The sequence below is a fragment of the Natrix helvetica genome (genome assembly GCF_964273705.1).
Source record: "Natrix helvetica genome assembly, chromosome: 2".
Taxonomy (NCBI): domain Eukaryota; kingdom Metazoa; phylum Chordata; class Lepidosauria; order Squamata; family Natricidae; genus Natrix; species Natrix helvetica.
The window spans coordinates 163,532,058-163,559,954 of record NC_138552.1 but is presented as its reverse complement, the minus strand read 5'-3'; the positions used below and the strand labels follow the sequence as shown (position 1 = coordinate 163,559,954).

At 38.0% G+C, this 27,897-nt stretch overlaps 1 protein-coding gene across 10 annotated transcripts in view; it reads left to right on the top strand.

The window, feature by feature from the left end:
* Window positions 1–27,897, top strand: part of KHDRBS2 (KH RNA binding domain containing, signal transduction associated 2) — a 450,741-nt gene that overhangs the window by 46,267 nt on the left and 376,577 nt on the right. For all 10 annotated transcript variants that reach the window (XR_014174493.1, XR_014174494.1, XR_014174495.1 and 7 more), the window contains exon 2: window positions 21,526–21,653. Coding sequence is in view for 1 of the 10 variants with exons in the window: in XM_081942586.1 (XP_081798712.1) it covers window positions 21,526–21,653 (128 nt within the window). In the remaining 9 variants the exon portion in view is untranslated. The remainder of the gene's footprint in view (window positions 1–21,525; window positions 21,654–27,897) is intronic.

The window sequence follows — 27,897 nt, the reverse complement described above, 5'->3', positions numbered from 1 at the left end:
TATGTGTTTAAAGTCCATTATATTTTTCCTCAACAAATCAACATATTTTTTTAAATTATTTGTGTGTGTGTGTGTGTGTGTGTGTGTATAACAAAGAAGCTGGAATATTTGTGTGTGTGTGTGTGTGTGTGTGTGTGTGTGTATAACAAAGAAGCTGGAATATTTTTCTGAGTTTTAAAAAGTTATTGTACTCCCTACAGTGATCAAACATAGCTTCTAATTGAAATGGTGATTCTCTCATGACTTTGGGGAACAGGAAACTGACTTCTCATGACTTCTGGAGACAGAACATCACTGTTGAGCTTTGATGCTTGCATAGAAAGGATTAATTAACCTCCTGGTTAAAACAAGCCCATGTGATTTACATCAAAAAGTTTTTTTTTAAAAAAATGCTAACATCAAAGGATGAGCAAGAAACTATCTACTTACGGACTTAAACAAATCTTGCTTTATCTTACTGCACATTAAACAGCACATTTCCCCAAATATCTTAATTATAGCTACTCTTAAATAACAAATTCAAATTCTCTCATACAGTGGGCATCAGAATTTGAATCTATCCCTTTGATCATTTTTGATTTGATAATCACTTTATTTTAATAGACTGAAACTCAAATAATACCATGTTTCAACAGCCTCTTTTTCCCTTAGGATTTTGATCAAATTTAAATTTGATTAAAAAATCAAATATACTCATGTATGTTTGGGGTAGTTTTTTTTAAAAAAAACCATGTTATTATTTTCCTGTTCCCCAAAGTCAGCAGTCTTTTTCTATTGCTTCCAAATAGAATTTTAAAAGAGGAATGCCATAAAACTTCATATAAGCATTTTTTCCTACTGAATATGTAAATGTTAAAGAAGAAAAAAAGTCATCATTTTTTTATCTGAGAGTCTCTAATTTCTTAATTTGATCTGGGGGAGGAGTGGAAGAGGGCAATGTTTCACTGTTACAATCAGTAGTTAACCTATTCTATAGGAAAATATTGAGACAGGAAAGCAATTTTTAAAATTTGGTGATGAAATTAAAATAGGTGCTTAAAGAAAGAAATTGATGCATTGCTGAAGCAGGTCTTTTTCATCATTTATCCACCTATGGAACAGTGCATCTACTTCTATTTTATCTAACCCAGGTGAGAAGTTGCAGTCCTTTTGCAGATTTAATGAATCGGGATCAAACAAGGCATAAACTACTTTGGAAAAATGCACAAATACGCACCTTAACTTTGTATAGGAAGTTCATTTTGGTTCTACCTGTTGCTATATAGCTAATGAAGACATAATATCTATTTACAATTCCTTCCAGCATAATTCCCCTCCCTTCCATAAATACGTGCACACAAATGCATATTAACCTCGGGATGGAAATAGGTTGCTGCTTCTTGTGGATTAATTAATGCTGAGTTTTAACTATCTGTGATATTGGGTTTTCTGCATTTTTCAACCTTATTTTATATATTTATTTCTGGAAACTGCTCGAGATTGTTTTTGACTGGCAAGGCATACACACCCAGCAAATCAATCAATCAACCTGCATACATAATTCCATGTTTTAACTGGTGAAAAATGCACGGCAGAGGCAATTGTTTCCCATATGGGTTGATTTCTTGATTATTTATAGCTTAAAGAGATCTAGAAAAAGACACATTATTGTCTCCAAGTGCAAAAGAATGGATTGCTTTCTAACGCCCTGATAATAAATATGAATATCAAAGAAGACAGTGTCTGAATTCCAAGGCACAATAGCAAAATATGAATTATAAATCACTTATATAAAATGAACATATTGATGCCAGTAATATCATCATAGCAATCACACAAGAATAGACACTTTGATAATCAGCAACAACAGAGCCCATTATTTTGTTTCCTTAAATACAGTGTTGTTGTTTTTTTAAGCAAAGGATGTTTTCCTTGCCTTGTAAGCACCTGGAGCTTACAATGAAATTTATACAGAATTACGGCGCAGCAGAGAGATTATGCCTACGGATAGATTATGAAATTTCAATAAATGGGAAAAATACTTTTTTAGAAGCTATATTTGAGAGGAGCAGATGATTATTTTCCCCAAAGACCCCTAGTGCTTCTGTTAATGAAGGAAATAGGGAGAATCAGAAAGCTTTCCTAGATTTCTTGTTACATGTGTCACTAGTTGTTGATCATTATGTTCTCTCAAAAAAGAGGGGAAAATAACATCTACTTTATAGATAAACCACAATTGATGGTCACATTTGACCCTAAACATTATGTTGCGAAGTGAGGCAGTTATTGAATGAATTGTTAAGCTATTTAATTTAATAGTTGGAACAGTAAAGTGAATAATGGGTCAGAACACACAATTGTAATTCATTGATTAGAGCAGTGATGGCTAACCTTTTTCTAAAGGTGTGTGGTTCCAAAATTGTGTAGATGCGTGCTATCGCGCGTGCACACATGCCCACTCATCTGAACAAGCACGCATGACCCACCTACCTGTGCATGCACTCGCAACCCCCCGCGCATGTGCACCCCCCTCCCTCTGAGTTTTTACCCTCCCAAAGCTTTCCTGAACTTCCTGAAGTTCTTAAACTTCCAGTTTGCCCGTTGGAGCGTTTTTCAGCCTCCACAGGCTTTCCTGAAGCGTGCGGAGGGTGAAAACAAGCTCCCCTAGGCCTCCAGAAGGCTGAAAATCAGCTGTCTGACACATGCATGTGCACCGGAGTTGAGGGCGGCAAATATGGCTCACATGTGCCATAGGTTCGCCATCACGGGGTTAGAGTATGAGTGTCAAACTTGTTGAATCACGTGATGTATTGCAATGTCTTTTTCCTTTCACAGAGCTGGGGTGTGTGTGGCCTGTGTGTGTGTGTGTGGCCTTTGACACCCATGCATTAGAGAGTGTGGGCTCCTGCATGAGGCAATCTACATTAACTTTGGTTGCTGGGTATAAAGAGGAAGTTTCCATTTTCCCCTCCTTTTTCTTCTATGTGCTCTGTATGCTGTTCTGTGATTTACCTGACGATTTACCTCATGATGTAGTGATGTGCCTGACTATCTTATTTGATGTAACAACCAGTCCGTCCATCCATCCATCCATCCATCCATGTATATATCTATCTATCAATGGGAGCATATGTGTGTGTGTTCCACCACAACTCTGGAACGCTTCAAACAATTTCAACCAAACTTTGTATACAGATGACTTACTCTCTGAAAAAAATACTGTAGGGGTAAAACACCCCTCAGGGGATGTGTTCTGTTAAGATACCACCTGTTGTGCCTTAAAATGGCTTCTACTAGACAGCGCGGTGGAGTTGCAATGGTAATGGTTTCACAGTACTCCCTCCGATAAGGGGGAAAATCCAACATTAGAAATTACATTTGGTCCAGACATTTTCCCCCTATAAATAAATACCCGGGCAATGGCGGGTTATCAGCCAGTATATATATAAAACTACAAGTTCGTGTCAGCATCTCTGACTCCATTTGGACACCTGCTGCGCAGTTCCCTGACATGAGTTTTGCCCCACTTTTGCCACAGTTGTTAAGTGAGTCATGTGGTCATTAAATGAGTCTGGCTTCCCCCATTGGCTTTGCATATTGGAAACTGACTGGGAAAGTTACAAAAGGTGATGCCATGACCCTTGGACAGTGCAGTTGTCATAAATAAATGCCATTGGCCAAACACCTGGATTTTGATTATGTGACCATGGGGATACTGCAATGGTTATAAGTGTGAAAAGCAGTCATAAGTCACTTATTTCAGTGTCATTGTAACATTGAATGGTCGCTAAAGAAATGCTTGTAAGTCTACGACTGTATTAGGTTTTTCAAGCACTGGGTTGAGTAAGTACCAACAAAATTACCCGAAGCTTTAAAAAACCATGCAGCATTAATTAATTCTATCTTTTAAACAGAAGAATAGGAGGTTTCAGTTTTGTGAGCCGACTTGTAGAAGCTTTCCTTGGCCTCGCAGAATTTAGGTGTCACTGCAAAGTCCTTCTTGAAATAAGTAGCTTGTTGGAAGATTGCACCTTTCCCCAAAGCAGCTTCTTTAGATTAAAGTTGCTTTGTCAGATAAGCTCATAAATGCCTTTAATAACATAATGGCTCAGCTGTACACATAGAGCTTATGAATTATGAACCTTTAAGCCAAACATTAGTTTGGTTGTCTGCTCCATGTAATTGGTAGGTTCTTTACATTTAAGATAAAACACCTCTATGGGGGAATAGGCAGGTGGAAATTCTCTTCAAAAATCTGCTTATCTGAAAGTAATGTTGTTGGCATCTGAGTGGGAATGCTAGTTTGGGGATGTTAGGAGCCAGTGATCTACCTCTAAGGATTGTTGTAAATAGACCTACTGGAACACGAAAAGTGTTTTTCAAATTATGCTTGCCAGATAGATTACCGCTTGTGGAAAATGGTTTCACTCATAGATGTAACTCTCATCTGAGCTCTCTGGAGGCATCTTAGCAATGCTACTTGAGTGGAATATCCAGTTTCAATATAAATGCTATTTGTTGAGGAGCATAATGTTTGTTTGTTTTACCCTGCTTGTGTCTCTTCTGGCTTTAATTGCTTTTGATTCTTACAGGGCTTTAAGGAAAATTTAGAATTGCAAATTAAAAAATAGAACTTGCAGTGTTAATACAAATAATCCATTTCAATAAGGACAGGATGAAGAAAGGGGGGGAGAGAGAGAGAGATCTGCTTTGAGATCAGCAGTTCTTCAGCTGGGGGAGATTTGGGCATAATTTGGGGATAATGGAGTAATCTGTAATTGCTTGTTTGTGTTAAATGGGGCAATTTGTAATTGCTTGTTTGCCAGAGAAGGATCCAGTTTTCTCACCTTCAAGAATGAGGAAAGTAGGTTGTTATTATCTATTCAGCAACAAAAATGAAAGATATTTAATATAGTATATCTTGTAGATCTTTGAGTAGAAAAGGCTCAGTTGGCTAGGAATTATAGTCTAATATATAATTAGCTCAGGAAGGTTGTGGATAACTTTTGTCAGTCAACAACGAGATTAAACATTTCCAATGTACCACTCTCCACTCATACAATTTACTTCTATGAGTATGTTGTTTACTATATTTATGTTATCCTCATGTTAATTTTCCACCAAAAGCTAAATTTAAGGTCAAAGAGGAATCCTGGGCAATTATGAATTAACTATTGACATTCCATTTAAAATTTTCCCATGCTTCAGTGTGCAGTGAAATAAATTAGAATTATGTGAATATAATATATCCTGATGTAACAGATTACCTCATGACATTCCAATTAATGAATATCAGATAAATGGCATGTCTGTTAGGCACATTTGAAGGTACTTTTAAAAGTTTAGTCTAATAGTGCTCATTAAATTGTCTCAGTCCTCTTCAACAGCTATTAATGACTTGATGAAAATATGGAGGAGTCACAGAGCAGAGTAGCAGATGATATAAAATTAGGCAGAATAGCTAGCATTCTAAAATATGAATGCAAAAATTTAGATGATACCAATAGGTTAGAGTAATAAGCTAAAAATACAAAATGAAATTTGGAAATGCAAAGTTCTTCATTTAGAACAGGGGTGTCAAACTCACGTCGTCATGCTGGTGTCACATAATGTATCGGAACTTTTTTCCACTTCACTAAACCAGGAGTGGGTGTGGCCAGTGCATGAGGCAGCCCTGATTTAGATTGGGGGAGGAATCAAAACCACATGTATAAAATAGAGGCGATGTAGCAAGAGGACTTAGAATTGTAGTTATAAATGTGTCAGTAGTGTGACATACCTATTAAAAAATTCAGGACAATTTTAGACTGCATCACTCATTTCCAAATTACATGAATAAATAATATCCCATATTGTTTTAGATCATACTTTGAGAACTGTGCCTAGTTTTTCATAAGAATGTAGAAAGATATCCCATTTAAATTTCCTAAACACAACACATTTCAAGCCAGATTCAGAGAAACTGGAACAAATACAGAGGATTAAAAATGAAAGAAACTAGGTCTTAAGCAGCCTAAAGTGAGATAAGGCATCATTTTTCAAGTAGTTGAAGAGTCACGGAGGGGAATGTTACAACCTATTCTCTGTTATCCCAGGTTGCAGGATAATAGTGTTAAGTTAGGAGAAGGCAGATTCTGGTTGACTGTTAGTAAAAGCTTCCTGGTAGAGTGGTTCAGCAGAGGAACCAATTACAAAGGAAGAGAGTGATCTCTCCTTCCCTGGATATTTTCCAGCAGAGTTGCACAGCCATCTATCAGGGATGCTTTGATCGGTACTTAAAACTTGGCTTGAGCTTCTCCATCTCCTTGGCAACATGTTTCTGGAGTTTCTGAATAAGAAAGATGTAACAGTCAACTAAGTGGGGATCTGGTCCTGTTACTTGTGATTTTGTATGATTCTCCTTCCTCTCGGGGAAACTTAAGAATTTGAAAAAGAAATTTCCCACTTAACATGCAAAATTCTTGTCTCTCTTTCAACAAGAGCAAGATAACCTCTCTGTAGAACATGCTAGTTTCAAGGAGAAATCAATCCTTAAAGACTGGGAGAAATGATCATGGCTCAACTTTCATAGAATTTACAGTAATCATCCAATAATCTACATTGAGACTTAAACAAAAACATTCTGAGGAGTATATTAATTCTATGGGGCAGTCACCAAATGATTTAATTTGAATGTATTGAGCAGGGAGTTGGCTTAAATAATCCCTCCCAACTCTATGATTTGATGACATTCACAACATTTTGCATTTATTTTGTGCTATACTTCTGTATAATTTTGACAGGACTGTTGCAAAAACGAACAACAAACATTTAACTTACATTTACCAACAATCCCTGTAACTATACAAATGAGTTAAGAAGGAAATAGCTATCCTTGACAAGAGGCTAAAGCTCTTATGATCTATTTCAGAACAGTAGATAATATGCAATAAATTTATATCCTAGTGACTTTTCAGATATATATATATATAAATCAAGATAAGATGAGAAGAGGAAACCATTGTTTGCAACTAGAGGATGAACCATTGTTGATAACTGGATTTCATCTTTTATTCTATTACTTACATCTTGCAATATTATATATTTTTTTCTGCTTTCTGAAGGAAGTTGTAGAGAGAAAACAAAATGCAAGGAATCTTTCTAATTTTCTGACTTTTTAATTTAGGAAGAAGGTATGTCAGTGATGGCTAACCTTTTTTGTTGTTGTGTGCCAAAAGTGTGCGTGCTCCACCCCCTGCACATTATGTTAGCTCTGCCCTCTAAAATTATAAGGTATTTTGTTTCTGGAAAAGAAGCTCACTGTCTTTTTTTCTTTTCCTTTTTGCTGAATTCTTATTATTTATTGTTCTCTTTTAATTTTTAATTTGTAAATCAGGCAGCCTAAAATTTGAAATAATAAATACTGCATCATCAACAATGCCTTTTCTATGTGATGTGCTCAGACTGATACAGAAGCATTCAAATACTTTTGCAAACTGATGAATGCTTTTTAACAGGAAAACAAACTTTGCACAAAATTAAAGTCAACATCTTGGTAAGAAGAAGAACCGAGATTGAAAAAGCAGCAAAGTATTCCTCTTCTGAAAATTGTCATAGTCAGGAATGAATCTTTGACCTTCTGTAAACCCAGAGGAGCAGTTCCACTGTTTATCAAGAGAACTGACAGTGGTTTGAATCAATAAAGGTTTTGCACGGCTTTATTTTCTTGTAATGAACATTCTTAGAGGGAGTAACCAGTGACAGATGTTCCTTTGACCAGCTGCTGAGATTTGCAGTGACAGATGTGCAGCCGGATAAAAGGCAGTTAGAGGAATGAAAGGCAGCCAATTGAAGCAATTTCCTAAAACTCTCTTCCTGATTAGTAAGATAGGAATTTCTGTATATATTGAATTAACTAAAATAAATAGCCAGCAAAATATGATGATTTATCATTCCCTAATCCAAACCTAATATGCTCAGGAAAAAGAGACGAAAAAAGAATATTACTGTGCCTGTGATAATGAGCCGCCTTTGCAGTTATGGATTAATCCATAGTTTGGAATGTAATTATTTTATGTATGTGATTTATATGGCTGCCCATCTCACACAAATGATTCTGTGCAGCAAGTTGAGGCAGGTTACTTCAATCTGAATTTTGTAAGCAATTCTTGTTCAAAAACTTTGCACAGGGCTTGAGGTGGGCTAAGTATCCCTGTGAGTGTTTCTATAGGGCACTTGCAGCAAACATCAGTGACCAGGTGGAGGGCTCTTTTTTTTCCATTGAAGGAGAGCTTACCTGCTTGTGCTTTGGATAGGTGATCCTTAGCATAAAACCATAGGAACTGAGAGTTTTATCCTGGATATTTATGCCCCCAATGAGGATAAAATGGCAATATGAAAATAACTTTATAGGTGGTCCTTGATGTACAACCACAATTGAGATTGGAGTTCCATTGCTAAACAATGTGGTTGTTAAATTAATCACACCCAATTGTATAACTTTTTTGTCATGGCTGTTAAGCAAATCACTGCAGCTGTTTAAGTAAATCACACAGTCATTAAGAAAATCCAGTTTATTCCCATTGACTTTTCTGGGAAGGTTCCCAATGGCGATCATGTGACTCTCTGATGCTGCCATCATTGGAAATAGATGCTGGTTGCCAAGCGCCCAAATTTTGATCATGTGACTGTGGGGACACAGTGTAGGATGTAACTGCAAGGACAAGTTATCAATCACTTTTTCAGCACTTTCATAATATCGATTTGTTATTAAACAAATGATTGTAAGTCAGGGACTACCCGTATAAGTTTCTAAAAAACTGTGGTAGTAAATTACTGCACCAGGCAGGGGGTTGGCTGTATAATCTTTGGATTTCTTCAAACCTTTACATTGTATTAGTTTATAGCAGGGGTGTCCAAACTTGGCAACTTTAAGACTTGTGGACTTCAACTCCCAGAATTCCCCAGCCAGCTCTGCTGGCTGGGGAATTCTGGGAGTTGAAGTCCACAAGTCTTAAAGTTGCCAAGTTTGGACACCCCTGGTCTATAGTTTCATATTCTTTTGAACCAAAAGATAATTATTTTACTGATAGTTTCATCTCATTTATCAGGCATGAAATGTAGACAAAGTCTTCTTTAGCACCTAGTTGAACAGTTCATAATATAAAATTTCACATTGTCAAACTGTTCACTTTTTGCAAAGCTGGAGGAGAGGTAGGTATAAAGTACACAAAGCATTTATAATCCTTTATGTTGTTAGGGATATGTTTTGTTCCTCAAATGTCCAGATCGATGAATCTAAAGGGCATTTGCTCAGCTGTTATATAGTAAGCATGACTTAAAACTCAAAATGGGGAGATTCAGAAGTATTATATCAGAATGCCAAGGAAATTGTACAAAAAAATGAGGCAATATTTTTGTTTCAATAACAATGAAAAAAAGTCCTACATTTCAGCTGATTAACGTTAGGGTTTTGAGGCTTTTGTGTTTTTTTTTTTTACAAGCAAGCATTTATTATTTCAGAGTTCACAGTCCTAATACCTGTTTTGGTAAAAAGTTTTTCACTGCTGAGAAGAGAATGAAATAACCATGGAGATCTTAGATTTAAAAGCTGCTGCTAAGGACAGGGAAAATTACTAAAGTAATGACATTGACAAAGCAGAAAAAGCAGGACATAGAAACAAAATTCATTATATTTAGTCATTTGAACAGTAAGGTAAAGGTAAAGGTTCCCTCATACATATATGTTAGTCATACCCGACTCTAGGGGCAGTGTTCATCTCCATTTCAAAGCCAAAGAGCCAGTGCTATCTGAAGACATCTCTGATCATGTGACTGGCATGACTAAATGCAGAAGGCGCACAGAATGCTGTTACCTTCCCACCAAAGGTGGTTACTATTTTTCTACTTGCATTTTTACATGCTTTTGAACTGCTAGGTTGGCAGAAGTTGGGACAAATAACACAACGCTAGGGATTCGAACTGCCAAACTGTCGACCTTTCTGCATCTTAGCCACTGAGCCACCACATCCCTCATTTGAATAGTAGTATTTATTAAAATATTAAATTGAGAACATGGATGATATCGAAGCATTTCTTTCTCTCTTGGTGGAATCCTATGTCTACTTGTTCTACTACCATTGTTGAACAAATAATGTGGAGAGGAAAGGGAGGCAAACAACCTAGATATGTCAGTCACCCTATTAGGGAATTCTAGCACTTGTTCAACATCTGTGAAGAGAGCCAGCCTGTACTGATATGGCTCTTTTTCTATAGTTCTTACAGCTACTACTTGCCATCACATGCTACTGCTTGAAAGCTGCTCATTCAACTTAGCTTTTAATTTAGAATTCTGTCTCCTGGAACTGCAAATAGTAGCCAACACTGAAAAGTCAACCCAAATAAGTTAAAACAAGAAGAGGGCTAGAATCTAGTTTGGCTTTTGCAAGCTTAGCAAGGCTGGACGTGGATCCTACTAAAATAAACTCAGATTGTCCCCTACTGCTAAATTGCTTGATTGAAAAAAAAAACAATTAAGCTTTCTTCTGCTTGTTAATTTTTTTAAATCCTAGTTCTTTATTTTTCTCCCACTTTCTGCAAATGTCAAGTGTTCAGATGCCCAAACAAGATTTAAAAGCATAACTTTAAAAGCTTACATACTAAGCAAGATGATATCTAAATTTCTTATAATAATTATTTTGGGAGGTGTGAAGAGTAGTATATTGAACAACATAGATGCCAGAAAGAAATGGAAAAGAAAGAGGACCTTTTGTACAGTCAGAAGGTTAGGGATGGTAACTTCAATTCAGAGGAGGTTGTAATGGAGGTCCCCTAATCTATTTGAACCCTAACTTCAATCCTCTGCAGATACAGTATATTCACTTTTTCTGCACTGTAAATCTATACGATTAATATGGCACATGGGAGATGAGAAGGTGATTATTTTTGTCTCTTTGTAGCCCAGAATGGCAATATTAATTTTGCAGTTTTACTGGCTTCCTATTAGGAAGCTAATTTGGTTGAAAAATATACTTGCCTTGATCATTTGCTTCCATTTTTGTTCCTCAAACACAAATGGTTCATTTTTCCCCCCATTCCCCACTCCATGTGTTAAAAATACTATATGATTCATGTTGACGGTATAACAAGTCACTCAATAAATTATTCTATACATCCACACTATTACCTGATGTATTGTGTATAGACTACCAATTTGAACCATCCACATGTTTTACAAGACTCTCCCATGGTTTGGATATACAAACAGAATACAGAAATGTGTAGATTGTAAGGATACTCCTATCTGTCAATTTAAATTTCTTTCTTTTTTTCCATTCTTAATTTTATTCGGTCCTATTTCTGTTATCAGCTACTTGCTCCAAGGCACTTTCATATCAGTTTCTCTCCATTCTCTCTGTCATTTTGATTTGTCTTAGTTTCTCATTGTTTGAGTCAAAATATCTTTCATCCAATTTTGGCATCTATTGGAAAATGTAACACATTTTAGGCCATTTCTCCTTAAGTATGAATTTCTGCAAATGATTTTTCTTCCTTCGGTGAATTTTTGTATGTTTATTTTTGCTATCATGTTCATTTTTTTTAAGCGTAGCATTCTCTTTATTTGTTCATTCTTAAACTGGAAAACTGCATTGGGAAATTCGGAAAATATACCTATCAAAATATCACATCATTTTTGGTTCTCCATCAAATGTGTAAATAAAAAGTGTGAATCATGTAAGCTTGTGTTCAAACGCAACTGAATAAAACTCCCTCCTCCCCATTCATAGTAGTGTGTTTATTATCTGAAATCAATTTTATTTGTGATTTTTTCCATCCATGATGCTCCCCCCCCTATTGTTACTTGGGCTCATAACTAAAACTATGGTTTGATTTATGAACCATGAAACATATATATCATATTTTTGCAAGGGTATAGTGGTTTTTTATAATGTTTTCTAAACATTATAATATACCCTGTTTCCCTGAAAATAAGACCTTCCCAGATCATAAGCCCAATCGGGCTTTTGAGTGCAGGCAGAAAAATAAGCCCTCCCCAAAAATAAATCCTCCCTGAAAATATTGCAACACAGCAGCAGCCATGAGGTGACCATACTCGCCACCTCCTGCACCTCAAAAATAATAAGACCTCCCCAAAAATAAGACCCAGCACTTATTTTAGAGGTCAAAAGAAAATAAGACTGTCTTATTTTGGGCTAAACATGGTAGTATTAAATTATTAGATTTATCTTAATAGCCAATTTATGTACAAATAGTCCTCAACTTATGATCACAACTGAGCTCAAAATTTCTGTTGCTAAGCAAAAAAGTTGTTAAATTAATTCTATCCCATTTTATGATGTTTCTTGCCACAGTTGTTAAATGAATCACTGCAGTTGTTAAGTTAGTTATTAAGTGAATCTGGCTTCCCCAATGACTTTGCTTATCAGAAGTCGCAAAAGTCACATGATCCATCCAAAATTTGATCACATGACCATAAGAATGCTTCAATGGGTTTTAAATGTGAAAAACAGCCACCAGTAACTTTTTCAGTTTGAAAAAAAACTTTGAATGATCACTAAATCAAGGTAAGTCAAGGACTACCTATATTACTTATATTACTAAAGTCAAATGGGATGACCTGATTCCTGTAATTGCATTTTTAAAAACTCTGCAACAAACCTCAAGGTTCTTCTGATCAATTTCCAGCATTGTTGACCTTTTTGACTGAATTTGAATACCTTGTTTCTCATGTTTCTGGTTGTTTTTGCAAATGAAAAACTTATTGTGTCACAGTATAAAGAATTCATTTGCACTATAACATATTAAAGATGTGCACAATTCCAAAAGGATTTAGAAGAAATGCTTTGGAGTGTAGAACGTCTCCGCTATTCATTAAAGCAGCTTGACGTCTTCCAGGTTTCCATGGAAGCTTTGAAAAGGAGGGAGTCACATTAACTTTAATGAGAAGATTCCTTCAAGCACTGGCATCTCTTTTCAGGGAGAACTAAAAAAGTTGGACTGCATTAACAAATAGCTGAGAGATATTACACTTTTGCTTCAGCAAGTCTTTCTAGGTGATCCTGGCCAGAAGCAACCCAGAAGATCTAGGTCTCATTTATTGTAAGATTGCATTAACAGAATTTTGCAAGCGTGAAAATATATTTTCTCCATGCAACCTTTCAGCCCAAGAAAATGGGTCCTTTTTGAGATGTTTGCCATGCCCACATTCCTTCTGCAGTTCTTTCCCATGTCTCCTATGGTCTTTCTGAATTACCATTACAATTTTTGTATACATAAGGGCCAAAGCTGTCCATCCTTTAAGGGTTGATGAGATCAAGAAACAGACCCAACATGTTTGTTTGGACTTATGCTGTACTTATAAAGGCTACAGTAATAGAATCTTGAAAGTCAGAGAAACCGGAAGCGTAGTGGTGACACCATTTGAAAAATAGCAGGCTCTGTTGAGCCCCGTGAAAATCCAGCTGGACAAACCAGTGTTGGGAGGTCTTCAGACTAGAACCATCTTGGAGGGATGGGGAAGAAGAAGAGGCATCTCAGACAACCAAGAAGAACTAGCAGTTCCTCGTAGGTCGGAGAAAAGCTCTTTAAACTTTCAGCAGGGGTAGCAGCCATAACTAAATGACCCCTAGAAAGCTGGGGCATCCAAACTAAGCTTTTTGTGCAGGAGTGGTGCTGGAACGGAGTGTTAAAACCAGGTGAGTGATTGGCCAACTCACAGGTAAAAAGAAAATCCAATTTTGATCTTGAAAAGGGTCCCCGAGCTGAATTAGCAGCTAATTGGCATTTGGGGAAATTTACTGAAGAAAAGGAGGCAGCAGAGATTAAAACACTAAAGCCTCAGAAAATTTTGTCTCTTACAATTGTGAAGTGAAGAAATTAAATAACAAAAAGGAAAAAAACCCAGGGGGAAGTTCCCTTTCTCCTAATTTTATTTTATTTTTTGTGGATTTAAAGTGATTTTGACAGCCATTGACAATCAGCTGTTGGATTGTATTGTGAATTGGAAAGAGCCATCTACCAGTGAGAAAAAAAGTACTACATCAGCTAGTGAAAGAAAAAAAAGCGAGAGTGAAGTTGTGAAATGTGACCTTGGCTACAGAAAAAGATACTTTGAAACCATGAGGAGCTTTAAGGAATCTGGTTTTGCAACATTGTCTGGCTGCAACTGTTTATAGCTATGGATGAGAAAAAACCTTTAACTTGGACTGGACTGGACTAACGCTAAAATTGGACAATAGAATTTGGAAGACCCTACATTTATAATCAAATGTGGTATAACCTAAATATTTAAATATCTGTTAAAATAGCTAAATTTGCCTCAGAATTTCAGATTAACTATTTCAGATTAACTAATAGTTAACTATTCAGGGACAAAATGGCAATGTATCTGTATAAGGATTTCCTTCCTATGAGTTTCCTGTGTGATAGACAATTTAAGCAGCTTTCTCCCTGAAAACAAAGAAGAGGTATAATCACCTGTTGCTATATAAGCACTTAAACTGACTTAAATTGTGGATGAAATAAGTTTTTCTGGGGATGCAAGCTTCAATGGCCATAGTTCAATGCCCATATCTATCACAATGCATGTAAAGCATGTAAATAAGTATTTATACAGCAGCCTTATTCTACTCAGTAGGTCATGTTATAACTTTAGTGCAACCTAAATACCTTAAATAATTATAGACCCGCATTTCAAGACATATAATTAATGGAACCATTTGCAAGGAAGCTAAGATTTAAACAAGTTTCTCTGTTTTTCATTGCATTGGAAAGCTTCATGAAGGCAGTGAAACTGCCTTCACAAATTCATACGCACACACACATAACATACCCTTTTTCTTCATAATAAAGTTATTATCAATACTGCCCAGAGAACAAAGTTGTAATTATTTACATTCCTATTCTGGCAGAGAACCAATTGCCATCAGCCTGGGAAAGTTCATTCTATTTTGTGGAAGATTGAAGAGGCTGATGGGAAGGGAATATGTTATTTGATACGTTTTGACATGCCTCAAAATGTAGCAAAGTATGTTTCTGATAGGAGTGATTATTTTTAATGGGGGGAAAAAACGATATTTGTGACATGAGTTTCGTAACAAATGTCAGGTTTAGTGAAGTGGAGTATAATTAACGTCAATGTCTTGGCATGGCAGCCATTAAGTAATTCTTTAAAAAGAAGAAATACTTCCTTTCCCTAAAAATATAATCAAACTTGCCAAAGCATCTAAGAAAGGGGGAACAGTGATGATGGTCCTTGATGCTTCATTTCTTCTCTGGTTCCATCCATCCTTGCATTGAACATACATAGCAAAATCTTTACTAGGGTAGTAGAATCACTCTGTCAGACCCCAGACAAGTTTTTTTTTTCTGAAGACACTTTTGTGTGTGTATATGTGTACAGGTGATCCTTAGTTTACGACCTCTCATTGAGTGATTGTTCAAACTTGCAACAGCACTGAATGAGAGGGACTTAGGACCAGTCCTCAGAGTTTCAGCTGTCCCCGTATCAGTGCAGTCTATGATTACAATCTGGGCACTTGGTTTGCAGTTATGACATTGCAGTAATCCATGATCATTATTTATTATTTATTTATTAAATTTATAAACCGCTCCCTCTCCCCGAAGGGAGAGAGTGATTGTGATTTCCAATGTTCCCTGTGATTGTGATTTCCAATGTTCCCTGCTGACTTCTCACAAGCAAAGTCAGTGGGGAAGCCAACGGGAAGTCACACAAGGTTGTGTCGCATGAGGTCCTTGACAGACAGCCTGCAAATTCCTCACTTAATCACCATTAAGGATCTGAGGGAGGCAGTGCAAGGGCGGAAGGGCATGGTGAGTGGTGATCCATAGAGTGGCTGAGGGTTGGACATGACTGAATGGCTGACAATGACATGCAAGCTGTCCTGCAAGGACTTCATGTGACACAACTTCCCGCAATCAGGACTACCATTGCTAATTGATGTACTCGTATGATTCTGTGCTTTATGATCACATTGCTTAGTAACAGAGATTTGGATCTCAATGGCCATCATAACCTGAGGACAACCTATTTTTGCATAGCTCTTGCTTTGCAGAGATGAATACAGCTTCAATATTAGAAGTCAATGTGTCAGCTTGCAGGAACAACCAGCTTGTATTTGTAAGTGAATAGATACTGGTCAAACTCTGAAAGTTTCTAGAAGCTTGGAGTTAGATGAAAAGGTCTCCCAGAATTTCCAAGATCTCAGAAAGGTAGGGGGGAAGAACCTCTCTCACTTAGCCATACACAGACGCACACATTGTTTTATCTAATTTTCTTGTGACTTCTCTTTTAAAGTGGCTTTTCAGCAGCTCCAGAATGTTCCCTGCTATGGATTCATTCAGTTCTAGAGGGAACAGCCTAAAAGGGAAGTTGTATCATCTGGACACTTTGTTTGTTTGTTTGCTTATTATGTTCTCTCTCTCTCTCTCTCTCTCTCTCTCTCTCTCTCTCTCTCTCTCTCTCTCTCTCCCTCCCTCCCTCCCTCCCTCCCTCTCTCTCTCTCTTTATTTAATTTTTATGTTTTAATTCTTATATCTCCCTATGCAAACTCTCAGCAGCTAGGGCTGAGACAGAAAGAGATCACAAGGCCCTTGAGAGGCAGGAGAAGTAAGACAGTTTTACTCCTTGAGGAGGGTCAAGTTTAAGACTGCAGTAAGACCAGCATATGTACATGAAGAGTCCCAATGTCGTATTTTTTAAGCTGTTACCATAGCCTTTGGGGCTGAAAACTGAGGGGGAATAAATATCTTTTACAACAACTCATGTGAATTGATTGCATCTACAGATTCTGTTTGACATTTTTAATGTATCTTTTAATTTATCATGAAATAGAACAGCTTTTTAAAAATGAGAAATAATGTAATGCTGTATGCTTATTATCCTTCAGCCTGTTCAATTATTTCCCTGAATATTTAGCGGACTTCAAAATAGGCTGCAAATGAGTTGCTTCTGCTTCCTTTTTTGTTCTACCCACTTGATGGGCAGTTGGGAGATCTAAAGGAGAGGTTTACTTAGTTTTGCTTGAAGATGAACTTGCTTAATCTCCATGGAGAGAACCAATCTTTATTCAATAAAATGTCAAACAGATACTTTCCCTTCAATTCTCTTAGCTGCTCACAAGAAAGTCAGGAAGGAAAAGGATTGCAAGCCATTTAGTGCCTCTTGGTTCTTGACTCATTAAACTTGGCCCATGGCTACCAACATGTTGTTATGAGGTTACACAAAGCAACACAGATCTAGAACAGCAATACAATACAATACAATACAATACAATACAATACAATACAATACAATACAATAGCAGAGTTGGAAGGGACCTTGGAGGTCTTCTAGTCCAACCCCCTGCCTAGGCAGGAAACCCTATACCGTTCCAGACAAATGGCTATCCAACATCTTCTTAAAGACTTCCAGTGTTGGGGCATTCACAACTTCTGGAGGCAAGCTGTTCCACTGATTAATTGTTCTAACTGTCAGGAAGTTTCTCCTCAGTTCTAAGTTGCTTCTCTCCTTGATTAGTTTCCACCCATTGCTTCTTGTTCTACCCTCAGGTGCCCTGGAGAATAGTTTGACTCCCTCTTCTTTGTGGCAATCCCTGAAATATTGGAACACTGCTATCAAGTCTCCCCTAGTCCTTCTTTCTATTAAATTAGACATACCCAGTTCCTGCAATTGTTCTTCATATGTTTTATGAGCAAATTGTTTCATGCTGTGGAGACAACATAATTTACTTTGCTAAACTGAGGAGCCCTCCCCTGATATGGGTCAGCAGTGACTGAGTGTTTCTAGCAAAGGTAGTTTGGGATTCCTGCCTGCATCTTTGAATCATCCAGACTGAAGAAAAAAAAGGAATATGGGAGACCTTAGGTAACTAGACCTTTGGACCTTGTAAGCTATTCAGTACAGACAACCTTTATTATGACTGAAGGAAATTATGTCTGAAGGACTTATGACCATAATTGAGCCCAAAATTTCCATTGCCAAGTGAGACAGTTGTTAAGTGAGTTTTCTCATGCCTTTGTGGCATGGTGGTTACGTGAATCACTGCAGTTTTTCAGTTAGTAACACAGTTGTTAAGTGAATCTGGCTTCCCCATTGAGTTTGCTTGTCAGAAGGTCGCAAAAGGGGATCACTTGATTCCCTGGACACTGTGATTGTCATAAATATGAACCAGTTTCCAAGTGTTCGGATTTTGATCATGTGACTATGGGGATGCTGCAACTGTCATAAATGTAAAAAACAGCCAGAAGTCACTTTCTTCAGTGCTGTTATAAATTCAGAGGGTCACTAAATGAATTGTTAAAAGTCAAGGGCTACCTGTATGCATGTGCTTACACACCTATGGAGTCACTGAAGCAGTAGGTGTGAGCTTAAATGGACTCTAGAGGATGGTAGAGAAAAAGGAAGACCTGGAGGAATGTTGTCCATGGGGTCACTATGGGTCAGACACGACTTCGTAACTAACCACAACACACCTATGAACCTTCACAGCCCTATTGTTTTCAATCCCTGTTTCTGATGTGGCTCCTTGGGTGTGGATTTACTGTCTTTTATTAGCATTTTCTAAAGCAACTGAATCCTTTAAGCCTGTGGCTCTGGCGGCCACCCTTTGCTGCATCCAGCAGGCAGTCTCATGTAGCGTGTGGCAAAACAGCCCTACTGGGAAACACTTCAGCCATTATCGTGGGAGAAGGTTCCTCTCCCTGCCTCTGGGAGTTAGTGGTTGCTTACTTCCCAGTGTCACTGCTAAGGCCTGAAACAAGGTAAATGATAATTGAAAGTCCCATTGATAACAAGTAGTATTTCCTTTCCTTGGACAGGGAATCCTCTGACAATTTCCAGTGCTCTTAATAGAGCTCCACAAGTAGAATCAAAGCCTCATCCGCTTACATCTTCTCCTCATAAATAAACCATATTTGTTTTCCTAGGAGGGCACCCTCTATTTCATCTTATTGATCCAATGTAGAAAACATTAAATTACAGGAAAGGCATGCAAAACCTTCAGTAGAGACAGTGTCTAGAGATCATATACATCTCCCATTCCTTATTACCATTTCCATCTTCGGCCCCTTGACCTTCCCCACCATCTCTTAAAGAGGCTACCAGTAAGCTATTGCATGGCAGATGACTGGTTTCCGACTAAAAAGAGAGAAAGAGTTACCATTTTAGAAGAGACAATTTCTTTGTATTTCTAGTCTGTGAAATAGACAACTGCATGGAGTGATTTTTTTCCTCTTAGCTTGAGCTTTTCCAACAGACACTGGATAGTCACCTCTTCCAGATGGTGTAGTGGATCTTGCAGTCTTTAGGAAGTTAGACCTGATGATCTCTTAGGCCCTCTTCAACTCTTGCCTTCGGAAGTTGTGCATCACTGGAGGTTTTTAAGAAGAGATTGGACAACCATTTGCCTGAAATGGTATAGGATGTCCTCCTTGAGCAGGGAGTTGGACTAGAAGACCTTTTTCTGATGAATTTTCTGACAGTGAGAACAATCAACAGATGAAACAGCTTGCCTTCGGAAGTTGTGGGAGCTTCATCACTAGAGGCTTTCAAGAAAAGACTGGACTGTCATTTGTCAGAAATGGTGTAGAGCTGTGATGGTGAACCTATGGTACACCTGCCCAAAGTGGCACGAGGAGCCACGTTGCCTGGCACGCGCATCGTCTCCCGTTCCTCTTCAAGGTTTCTGGTACACGTGATGATCAACTTGCCTTCGTGCGTGTGTGGCAGTGCTAGAAACTGGAAAAGCTGATCTTCCATTTTCCAGCGTGAGCATGGGCGCTGGCCAGCCGATTGTCACATTCGCATACATACCATTAACCAGAAGACTAGCTGGCTGGTGTGCGTGCATGTGCCAGAAACTGGAAGTTCATTTTCCAGAGCACGCATGCCCCCTGGACAGCTCCTCTTCTGGGTTGTGGCCCAGACAAGAGCGTGCTCCGTTTTTGGCACTCAGTGCCGAAAAGGTTCACCATCACTGGGATAGAGTCTCCTGCTTGGGCAGGGAGTTGGAATAGGGACAAGGTGCCTTCCAACTCTGTTAATTTGTAATCAAACATCTATGTCTCTTCCAATTCTGTTAATCTGTGTTCTTGGGAAACAAATGCCTATTAGATACTAAATAACACAAATGTATAGTTAATATTACACCGTTTCTAAGTTGATCTGATTTTATGTTGATTTACATACAGTATTCTGATTTTCTTGTTTGCCACTGATTCCTTCCATCATGTGAATTGGGACTTCCTAGTCTTGCCTACAGCTCTGTAGTCCCCAGTTGCTCCCCTCACCCTTTCTAAATACTTAACCATCTTTCTAGATCAGTGAAGATTGGCTAAATGCTGCCAATTCCAGCACACGTGTTGAAACAACCATAGGCTTCTTGGTAAAGGAGAAGTATGAACAAGAAGGATAGCTCTGCTGAGGAATGGGGTGCTTGAAAAATGTGACTCTACTAGTTACTCATTGCAACCAGTTTGATCCAGATTTCCAGAAGCATTTGCAAGTCAGAACTCAGCAATTCCACATTTCAGGTTTTGCAGCTCAGATCTCAGTTCAGCATATATATGAATAATATAAATATATTACCAAATATATTTCAAAGCAAATTTTGAAAGAAAATAATCTTTAAAAAGTATTTAAAGAGTTTTAAAAGAAAATATTCAGGTTAAAGATATGCAAAAGTTATGCAAAAGTGAGCAGTTTTTCAATAATATTGGCCTACTTATTTCTTACACACCATACTACTTTTCCTCCATGAATGATATAGTCAAAAAGAGTGATCTTGTCTAGAGTTCAACCATCTTATCCTCACAACAATCCTATCAGTTTGATCACACGAAGAGATAATATTAGCTTCCAATGAAGCAATAAACTTTATGGCTAAGCAGACATTTTAATCAGCATCTCCTTCTTTTAGAACTTTTCTGATCCGTTTCCACTATGTCAGAAGCTCAGGAAGCTGAATAGAAACATCTTGATCTCAGATTTAAGTCTCAATAGAAGCATCTGCAGAGAAGATTGATTTGGGAACTATATAGACTTTGTATTAGCCATTTATATTCCCAAAACTTGTTAATGCATCTATTGAAATAAGCGGATTTGAGGCAATGACATTTTACAACAAGAGCCAATCTAGAATGGCATCGTAGTTGATGGATTCCTTAACTGCATAATAAGACTCCCAATTTGGACCCATTTTACTTATTTTTCAGTTTAGAAAAACAAGCCTGGTGGTAACAACATATTCAAAATAAGCTATTCTTGATCACTGATTTTTGATTCTACTAAAATGACTGGTGGGCAAATATATATTCATGTATGTGTATACAGTATGTGTATATGTGTGTATGCATGTGTATGTCTATACCACTGCAGGGTGTTTCTAGAGTAATATCAGAGAGAAGGAAGGAAGGAAGGAAGGAAGGAAGGAAGGAAGGAAGGAAGGAAGGAAGGAAGGAAGGAAGGAAAGAAGCATTGAACAATAACAGCAAAATAACTGTAGGTCCATTTTTGTTTACTCTTTACAGAAATTGAAAAGTTCCAGAGTTCTGATGAGAAAAAGGAGGATGAAGAGAAAAAATATCTTGATGTCATCAGCAATAAAAATATAAAGCTGTCAGAGAGAGTATTGATTCCCGTCAAACAATATCCAAAGGTATCGTAATAACTACATAATATATGATGCATTGTATTTTCTTGATAAATGGCTATAGTTATTGTTATAATTTGATGTCATGCTCCAAATGCTTCATCAGGAATTAAAATGTTTTTGCTACTCTTGGTTGTTTTGAGTGAAATAGGTGATCTCTTTTTTCAAACTGGGTTTTGAGAAAACATGCTGGAAGGGGATGGACACAGGGAACTGTGGCGTTTATTTTGCGTAAAGGCAAATTTCATATTTGGAATGACCCATTTAAAGGATCAGACAACAGATGATGAACAAAGCTTCTACCTCAGTTTTATTTTCTTATTTATTAAACAAATTTATATAGCTATCCAACTCATACATAGGTGATTCAGGTGGCTTACAAAATTTGCAGAACCTGAAGGTCAAGGGTAGATAAATGGATGACCAAACTAATATCCTAAAAGCCAGCTTCCAACTTGATTCAATTCTACCTTAGCATCAGTTTCATTTGCATCACTTTGTATGAATTGCAGATGTTCTTTCATGCAGAGTACTTTTAATTTGTAATAAACTTGGTGATTCAGTTCCATTTGTTATGAATGCAGACTATGTTAGGGGAAAGATGTCTGCTAAGTCATTTGCCCATTGATCATCAGTCTGCAACTTTGCCATTTTAATGTGAAGTATTATGATGTGGTTTTTGTAGCTTTAAGTAAGCCAACCTCACAGTGTTGTTAGGGAAAATAGAAGGAAGGTTGGATATGTTTTGTACCTTAAGTTATTTGACCCAATAATAAAGGCAGAATATAAGTAAATAAAATAAATACCCTGGGAGGTTCTAGGAAATGGCTATTCTAAATATCTTCCTCTTTCCATGATTCAAGTCTGAACTGTATTACCTCTTATCTCACCCACCCAGCCACCTAGGAGTGTGTTCCCTCTTTCCTGGGAGCCTGATAGTTACGGTAGTCCAGTGGTGAAATTCAATTTTTTTTACTACTGGTTCTGTGGGCGTGGCTTGGTGGGAGTGGCAGGGGAAGGATACTGCAAAATCTCCATTCCTTTCGCACTCTAGGGCCAGTCAGAGGTGGTATTTTCCGCTTCTCCAAAATTTCCGCTACCGGTTCTCCAGAACCTGTCAGAACCTGCTGAATTTCATCCCTGCTGTAGTTCATCACATCACCTCTCCCTATATAGACACATTCTGTCACAAATGAAGAAATGAAGCCATTGTTTTAAAGAAATTTCACATGGCAAAGGAATTCACCATGACTTCTAAGGACAATGTCCTTTCCCAAACTGAAAGCCAGTTTGATCTAGTGGTTATGACAGTAGGCTCGCAAATGGGGGACTATGAGTTCCAGTCCCACCTTAGACATAAAAGCCAACTGGGTGACTTTCGGCCACTCTCTTTCTCTCTCTCTCAACCTGCCCCACCTAACAGGGCTGTTGTGAGAAAACAGGAGGAAGGAGTGTTGAATATGCCTTGACTTATTTGCAAAAATAATAAAGGTGAACTACAAATAAATACAAATTCCCTTATACAGATTTACATAGTAAAGAACGAGGAGAGAGAGGCTTTTATTTTTTTAGATAAAGAAAAAATTGCTCTCCCCATGTGATCTTATTTTTTTTACACAAATATTTGTTATTTGCTAAAATCTGAATTTTAAACACATGACCATACAGCAACAGTTGTAAGTGTGAGAAACAATCATAAGTCACTTTTTTCTGTGCTCTGTAACTTTGAATTGTCATTAAACGAACTGTTGCAGATTGAGGACTACCTGTACATACTGTACATCCCCCAATCAGAGGTGGTATTCGGGCGAACCGGTAGCGACGGCAGCGGGAGGCTACATTTACCAGTTTGGGCACCCCGGTAGCAGCAGGAGAAACTACCATGCCCAGATGGCATCACGGTTGTTCTGCACATGCGCAGATGGTTCTGGGCATGCGCAGAAGCTGCACATGCGAGCAAAGTGAGCGCACGCACTTTCCCAGTTCCAAACCTGTAGCAAGATAAGAGGATTTCATGCCTGCCCACAATGCTTCTTTGATACAAACTGCACTTTACCAAATATCTCTAAAAATTTATAACACCTTCTTTCCCTCCCAAGACGAGAGTTCATATTTTGATGACTGCCACTAGTATCTTCCGATTCTCCAAAGTCATCTCTGTGGTTCTTGGCCCCAGATGGCAATTACCTGTATCAACCTCAGTTAAGAATTGGCAGAGTAAGAAATTATTGAATTTGCAAAATTGGCACCCTAAAATTGGCGTGGTATAAAATTAATCTTTTCTCTTTCTAGAAAGGTATACTTTTTGTACTTTTATTTGCAACAATAATAAAGGTGGGATACAAATAAATAAAAATTCCATTATACAGATTTGCATAGTAAAGAGCAAGGAGCGAGAGGTTTTATTTTTTGTTAGATAAAGAAAAATTGTTCTCCTTGCGTGAGCTGATTTTTTTTTTACACAAATATTTGTTCTACAGCAGTAATCAAACCCCCAAAATACAAACACACCATTTATTTCTAGTGTAATTTATCCTGCTGATTATTGACAGATGGTATATAGCCTATTATTAGCCTAGATTACACTCTCCATTTTTCTTTTCTTTTTTTTTAAATCAACTCTAGCAATAAATTTCAATGAGTAAAAAATGTGAAAGAGAGAGAAAGGTGCATTGATTCCAATCTGTCATTTGTTTCCTGAATTCTGAATGTACTGTTGTGAAAGAAGAATAATAAAAAATGCATGGTTAGAGTACTACTTGTTAATGCCTTGTTGGGCTGTTTCATTAGTCCTCCACTGAGTATATGAAGAATAGAGTTCTGAAAAGTCACATTGCTCTGATATCTGTTGATCTGGCCATTGCAGCAAAACTAAGCCTTATTAACCTTTTGGGCTATGGCCCTTTTGGAGCAGGAGTCCTCAAACCTTTGAAACAAGGGGCCGATTCATGGTCCCTCAGACTGTTGGGGGGCTGGACCAGCTGGGTGGGCATGGCTAGGTGGTCATGTGACTGGGTGGGTATGGTCAATTTAGCAGTCCATTTTGCCTTTGCCCTTTCTGTACTTGCCCCTCGCTTCCTCACCCACCAGCCCTGGATCATATGGCTGTGAAAAAAACATCCTGAAAGGCTGTTTTTAAAGCATTTTTAAAAGCTATTAAAGCACTACTTTACAAGATGGCAGCTGCTTTCCAAGCCAGCAATAACCCCTCCCCTACTCACCCATTGGCCCTGGATCACGTGGCTGCACTGGCAAGATCACCAGTCAGTCAGCTGGCCCTCCCCTTCACCCTTCGGCAGCAACGGTGTGATCAAAAGTGCAGCTCAACCAGTGAAATAACTAACCAGAAGTGCAGCTGGAGTGGATGCTTGCTGGAAGATAAGGCCGATGGTGAGGGCAGGGTGAAAGGCGAAGCTGAATCCCACCACTCTGCAGGGCGGATACTTTGCATTGGCAAGCCATATCCGGCCCGCGGGCCGTAGTTTGAGGATCAGTGCCTTTGAGTATCTGGTGAAAGGTATGGACTCCTTCTCATCCAAAATGCGCTTAAATGGGTAAAATAAAATACATAGATATAGATTGCATTGGAAAGGAATCAATTATACTCCGACACAAACATCAAACTATTAAAAGACATCAATATAATGTAGACATGTATTCATTTCCCTATTAGTCCATTAACTCAATAACAAGGCTGGGTAATTTTCAGTTAGAGGTTGTGAAAATAAAACTGTAATTCTTTTCTGGATCCAAATTTACAGACTCCCTGAAATCTATCTGTGGACCCCTGAGGGATCCATGGACCCCAAGTTAAGAATCCCTGGCTTAGACTAAGAAAATATCCAAAAATGAAGAATCAAAACATTCGGATTTGAGCAAGGGAAAATAGCTGAGATAAGAGACAGAAGGAAGGCTTGATGTCCACCCTTTGAGGTAGGCCAAGTCAAGAAACAGACCCTACAAAAAATACTGGAACTCTACAGAATTGATAAAGAAAGCCAGTTTGGTTTAGTGGTGAAGGCAACAGGCTACAAACTGGAAGACTGTGCATTTTAGTTTTGACTTGTTGGCACAAAGACAACTGGGTGTCCTTGAGCTAGTCTCTTTTCTCAGCTCTTGGAAGGAACCAAGGGCAATCCACTTCTGAGAAACCTTGTCAAGAAAACTTGCTTAGGGACTTGTTTAGGTGGTTGCTAAGAAAGAAAGAAAGAACCCTAACTTGAGGGCAAGGTAGAAAGACAGAACGAGGCTAGAGTAACAGTCTCGAAAGCCTGATGGCATTGTCCCTTCCTTCCCTTTACAAATTTCCACAAATCAGTCAAGATCAGTGTTTTCATCAAAAGGTGGCTACAAAGGAAGGGCTGAGAATAGGGCTGAATAAATATAATTGATTCCTTCACACTTGAGCCTGGCTTTTAAGTAAGCAAGAAAGGTTAATGTGCAGTAGAGCAATCTGCACAGCAAATTCCTCCTAAGGAGAAGACAGACAGGGGAGATAAATTGGCCCAATAGAGACAATAAGTGGCTCAGAAATAGTCTATGGGACAGCCTGATATTTGATATGGAAAATGAGTCAAAGGTTTGCCCATTGGTATACTTGGCAGTGCCTTTTGCTTTGGCTTGCCTATGTGAATTTGAAAGTGGAGACCTTGCTCTAGACTCACTTGGAGAGCTGTAACCTTTCTCTGTTCCTCAGTTTCAAATGTTTATTTCGATGCACAGTTACAATAACTTGCCAGCCACCATGCACAAGTAATATAAACAGTGTAGTCTGGAGCTTGTTATCTGTTTCCTAGGAGCAATTGACCCAGGGTCATTGATCTGCTGCAAGAATACTTGTTGTTTACAAGCAGAAGGATGCTATTACAAAGGCATGTAAGTTTAGCAAAGAAAAGCTGTACATAACGATCATGTGTCGCTACAGGAATACAACACAGGGAAAATTCTAACTACTGGTACAGTAGTCCTCAACTTATGGCCTCAATGGAGCCCAACATTTTGTTACTAAGTGAGAAATTTGTTAAGGGAATTTTGCTTTGCCATACTTGTTAAAGTGAATCACTGCAGTTGTTAAGGTAGTAACACGGTTGTTAAGTGAATCTGGCTTCCCCATTCACTTTGCTTGTCAGAAGGTCACAAAAGGGGATCACATGAGTCCGGGTTACCCTGTAACCTTCGTAAATATGAGCAGTTGCTAAAGTCTGAATTTTAATCACATGACCATAGAAATACAGCAATGGTGGTAAGCGTGAGAAACAATCATAAGTAACTTTTTTCAGTGCTGTGCAACTTTGAATTGTCATTAAAAGAACTGTTGCAAATTAAGGACTACCTGTACATACTGTACATCCCACAATCAGAGGTGGTATTCTGCCACTTCACCCCAGTTCGGGCGAACCGGTAGCGACAGCGGCAGGAGGCTATGTTTACTCGCCCAGACAGCATCATGGACGTTCTGTGCATGTGAAGAAGCAACAGACATGACCAAAATGCACGCGTGCGCTCTCCTGGTAGTAAAGATAAGAGGATTTCACACCTTTCCTTCCTAAGATGAGTTCATTTTTTGATGACTGCCACTAGTATCCTTCGATTCTCCAAGGTCATCTTTGTGGTTCTTGGCCCCAGATGGCAATTACCTGTATCAACCACAGCTAAGAATTGGCAGAGTAAGAAATTATTGAATTTGCAAAGTTGGCACCCTAAAATTGGGGTGGTATAAAATTTCTCTCTCTAGAAAGGTATACTTTTTGTACTTTTGGGTGGATGCCAAAATAGTTTGGGCATGAAAGGTAGACTGGGGATGTTTTATTGCTAATGGAGGAAATGGGATATTTGCCATCACTGATCCTGGCTCCAGTTTTTGGGGGTCTCCAAAGAGGATAATTTATAGTGGTCCAGTGAGAGACATTCCACTCTTAGAGATATCTTATTAAAATCTTCTATGTGTGTGCTTTTTGTTTTTTTGTTTTTGAGTAGATAAAGAAAGGCTAAATGAATATATATATATATATATATATATATATATATATATATATATATATATATATATATATATATATATATATATATATATATATATATATATATATATATATATATATATTCCACTAAACGAATTAATCTGCTCATATAGTGTATGCTGTGTTTCAATTAAGTATTATTTACATAAATGGGCTTTTAAATTAACTAGACATGCAAAATGCAAATTAGTTAATACTTTTGTTCATTTGAGCTGCAGTACAAAATTAGC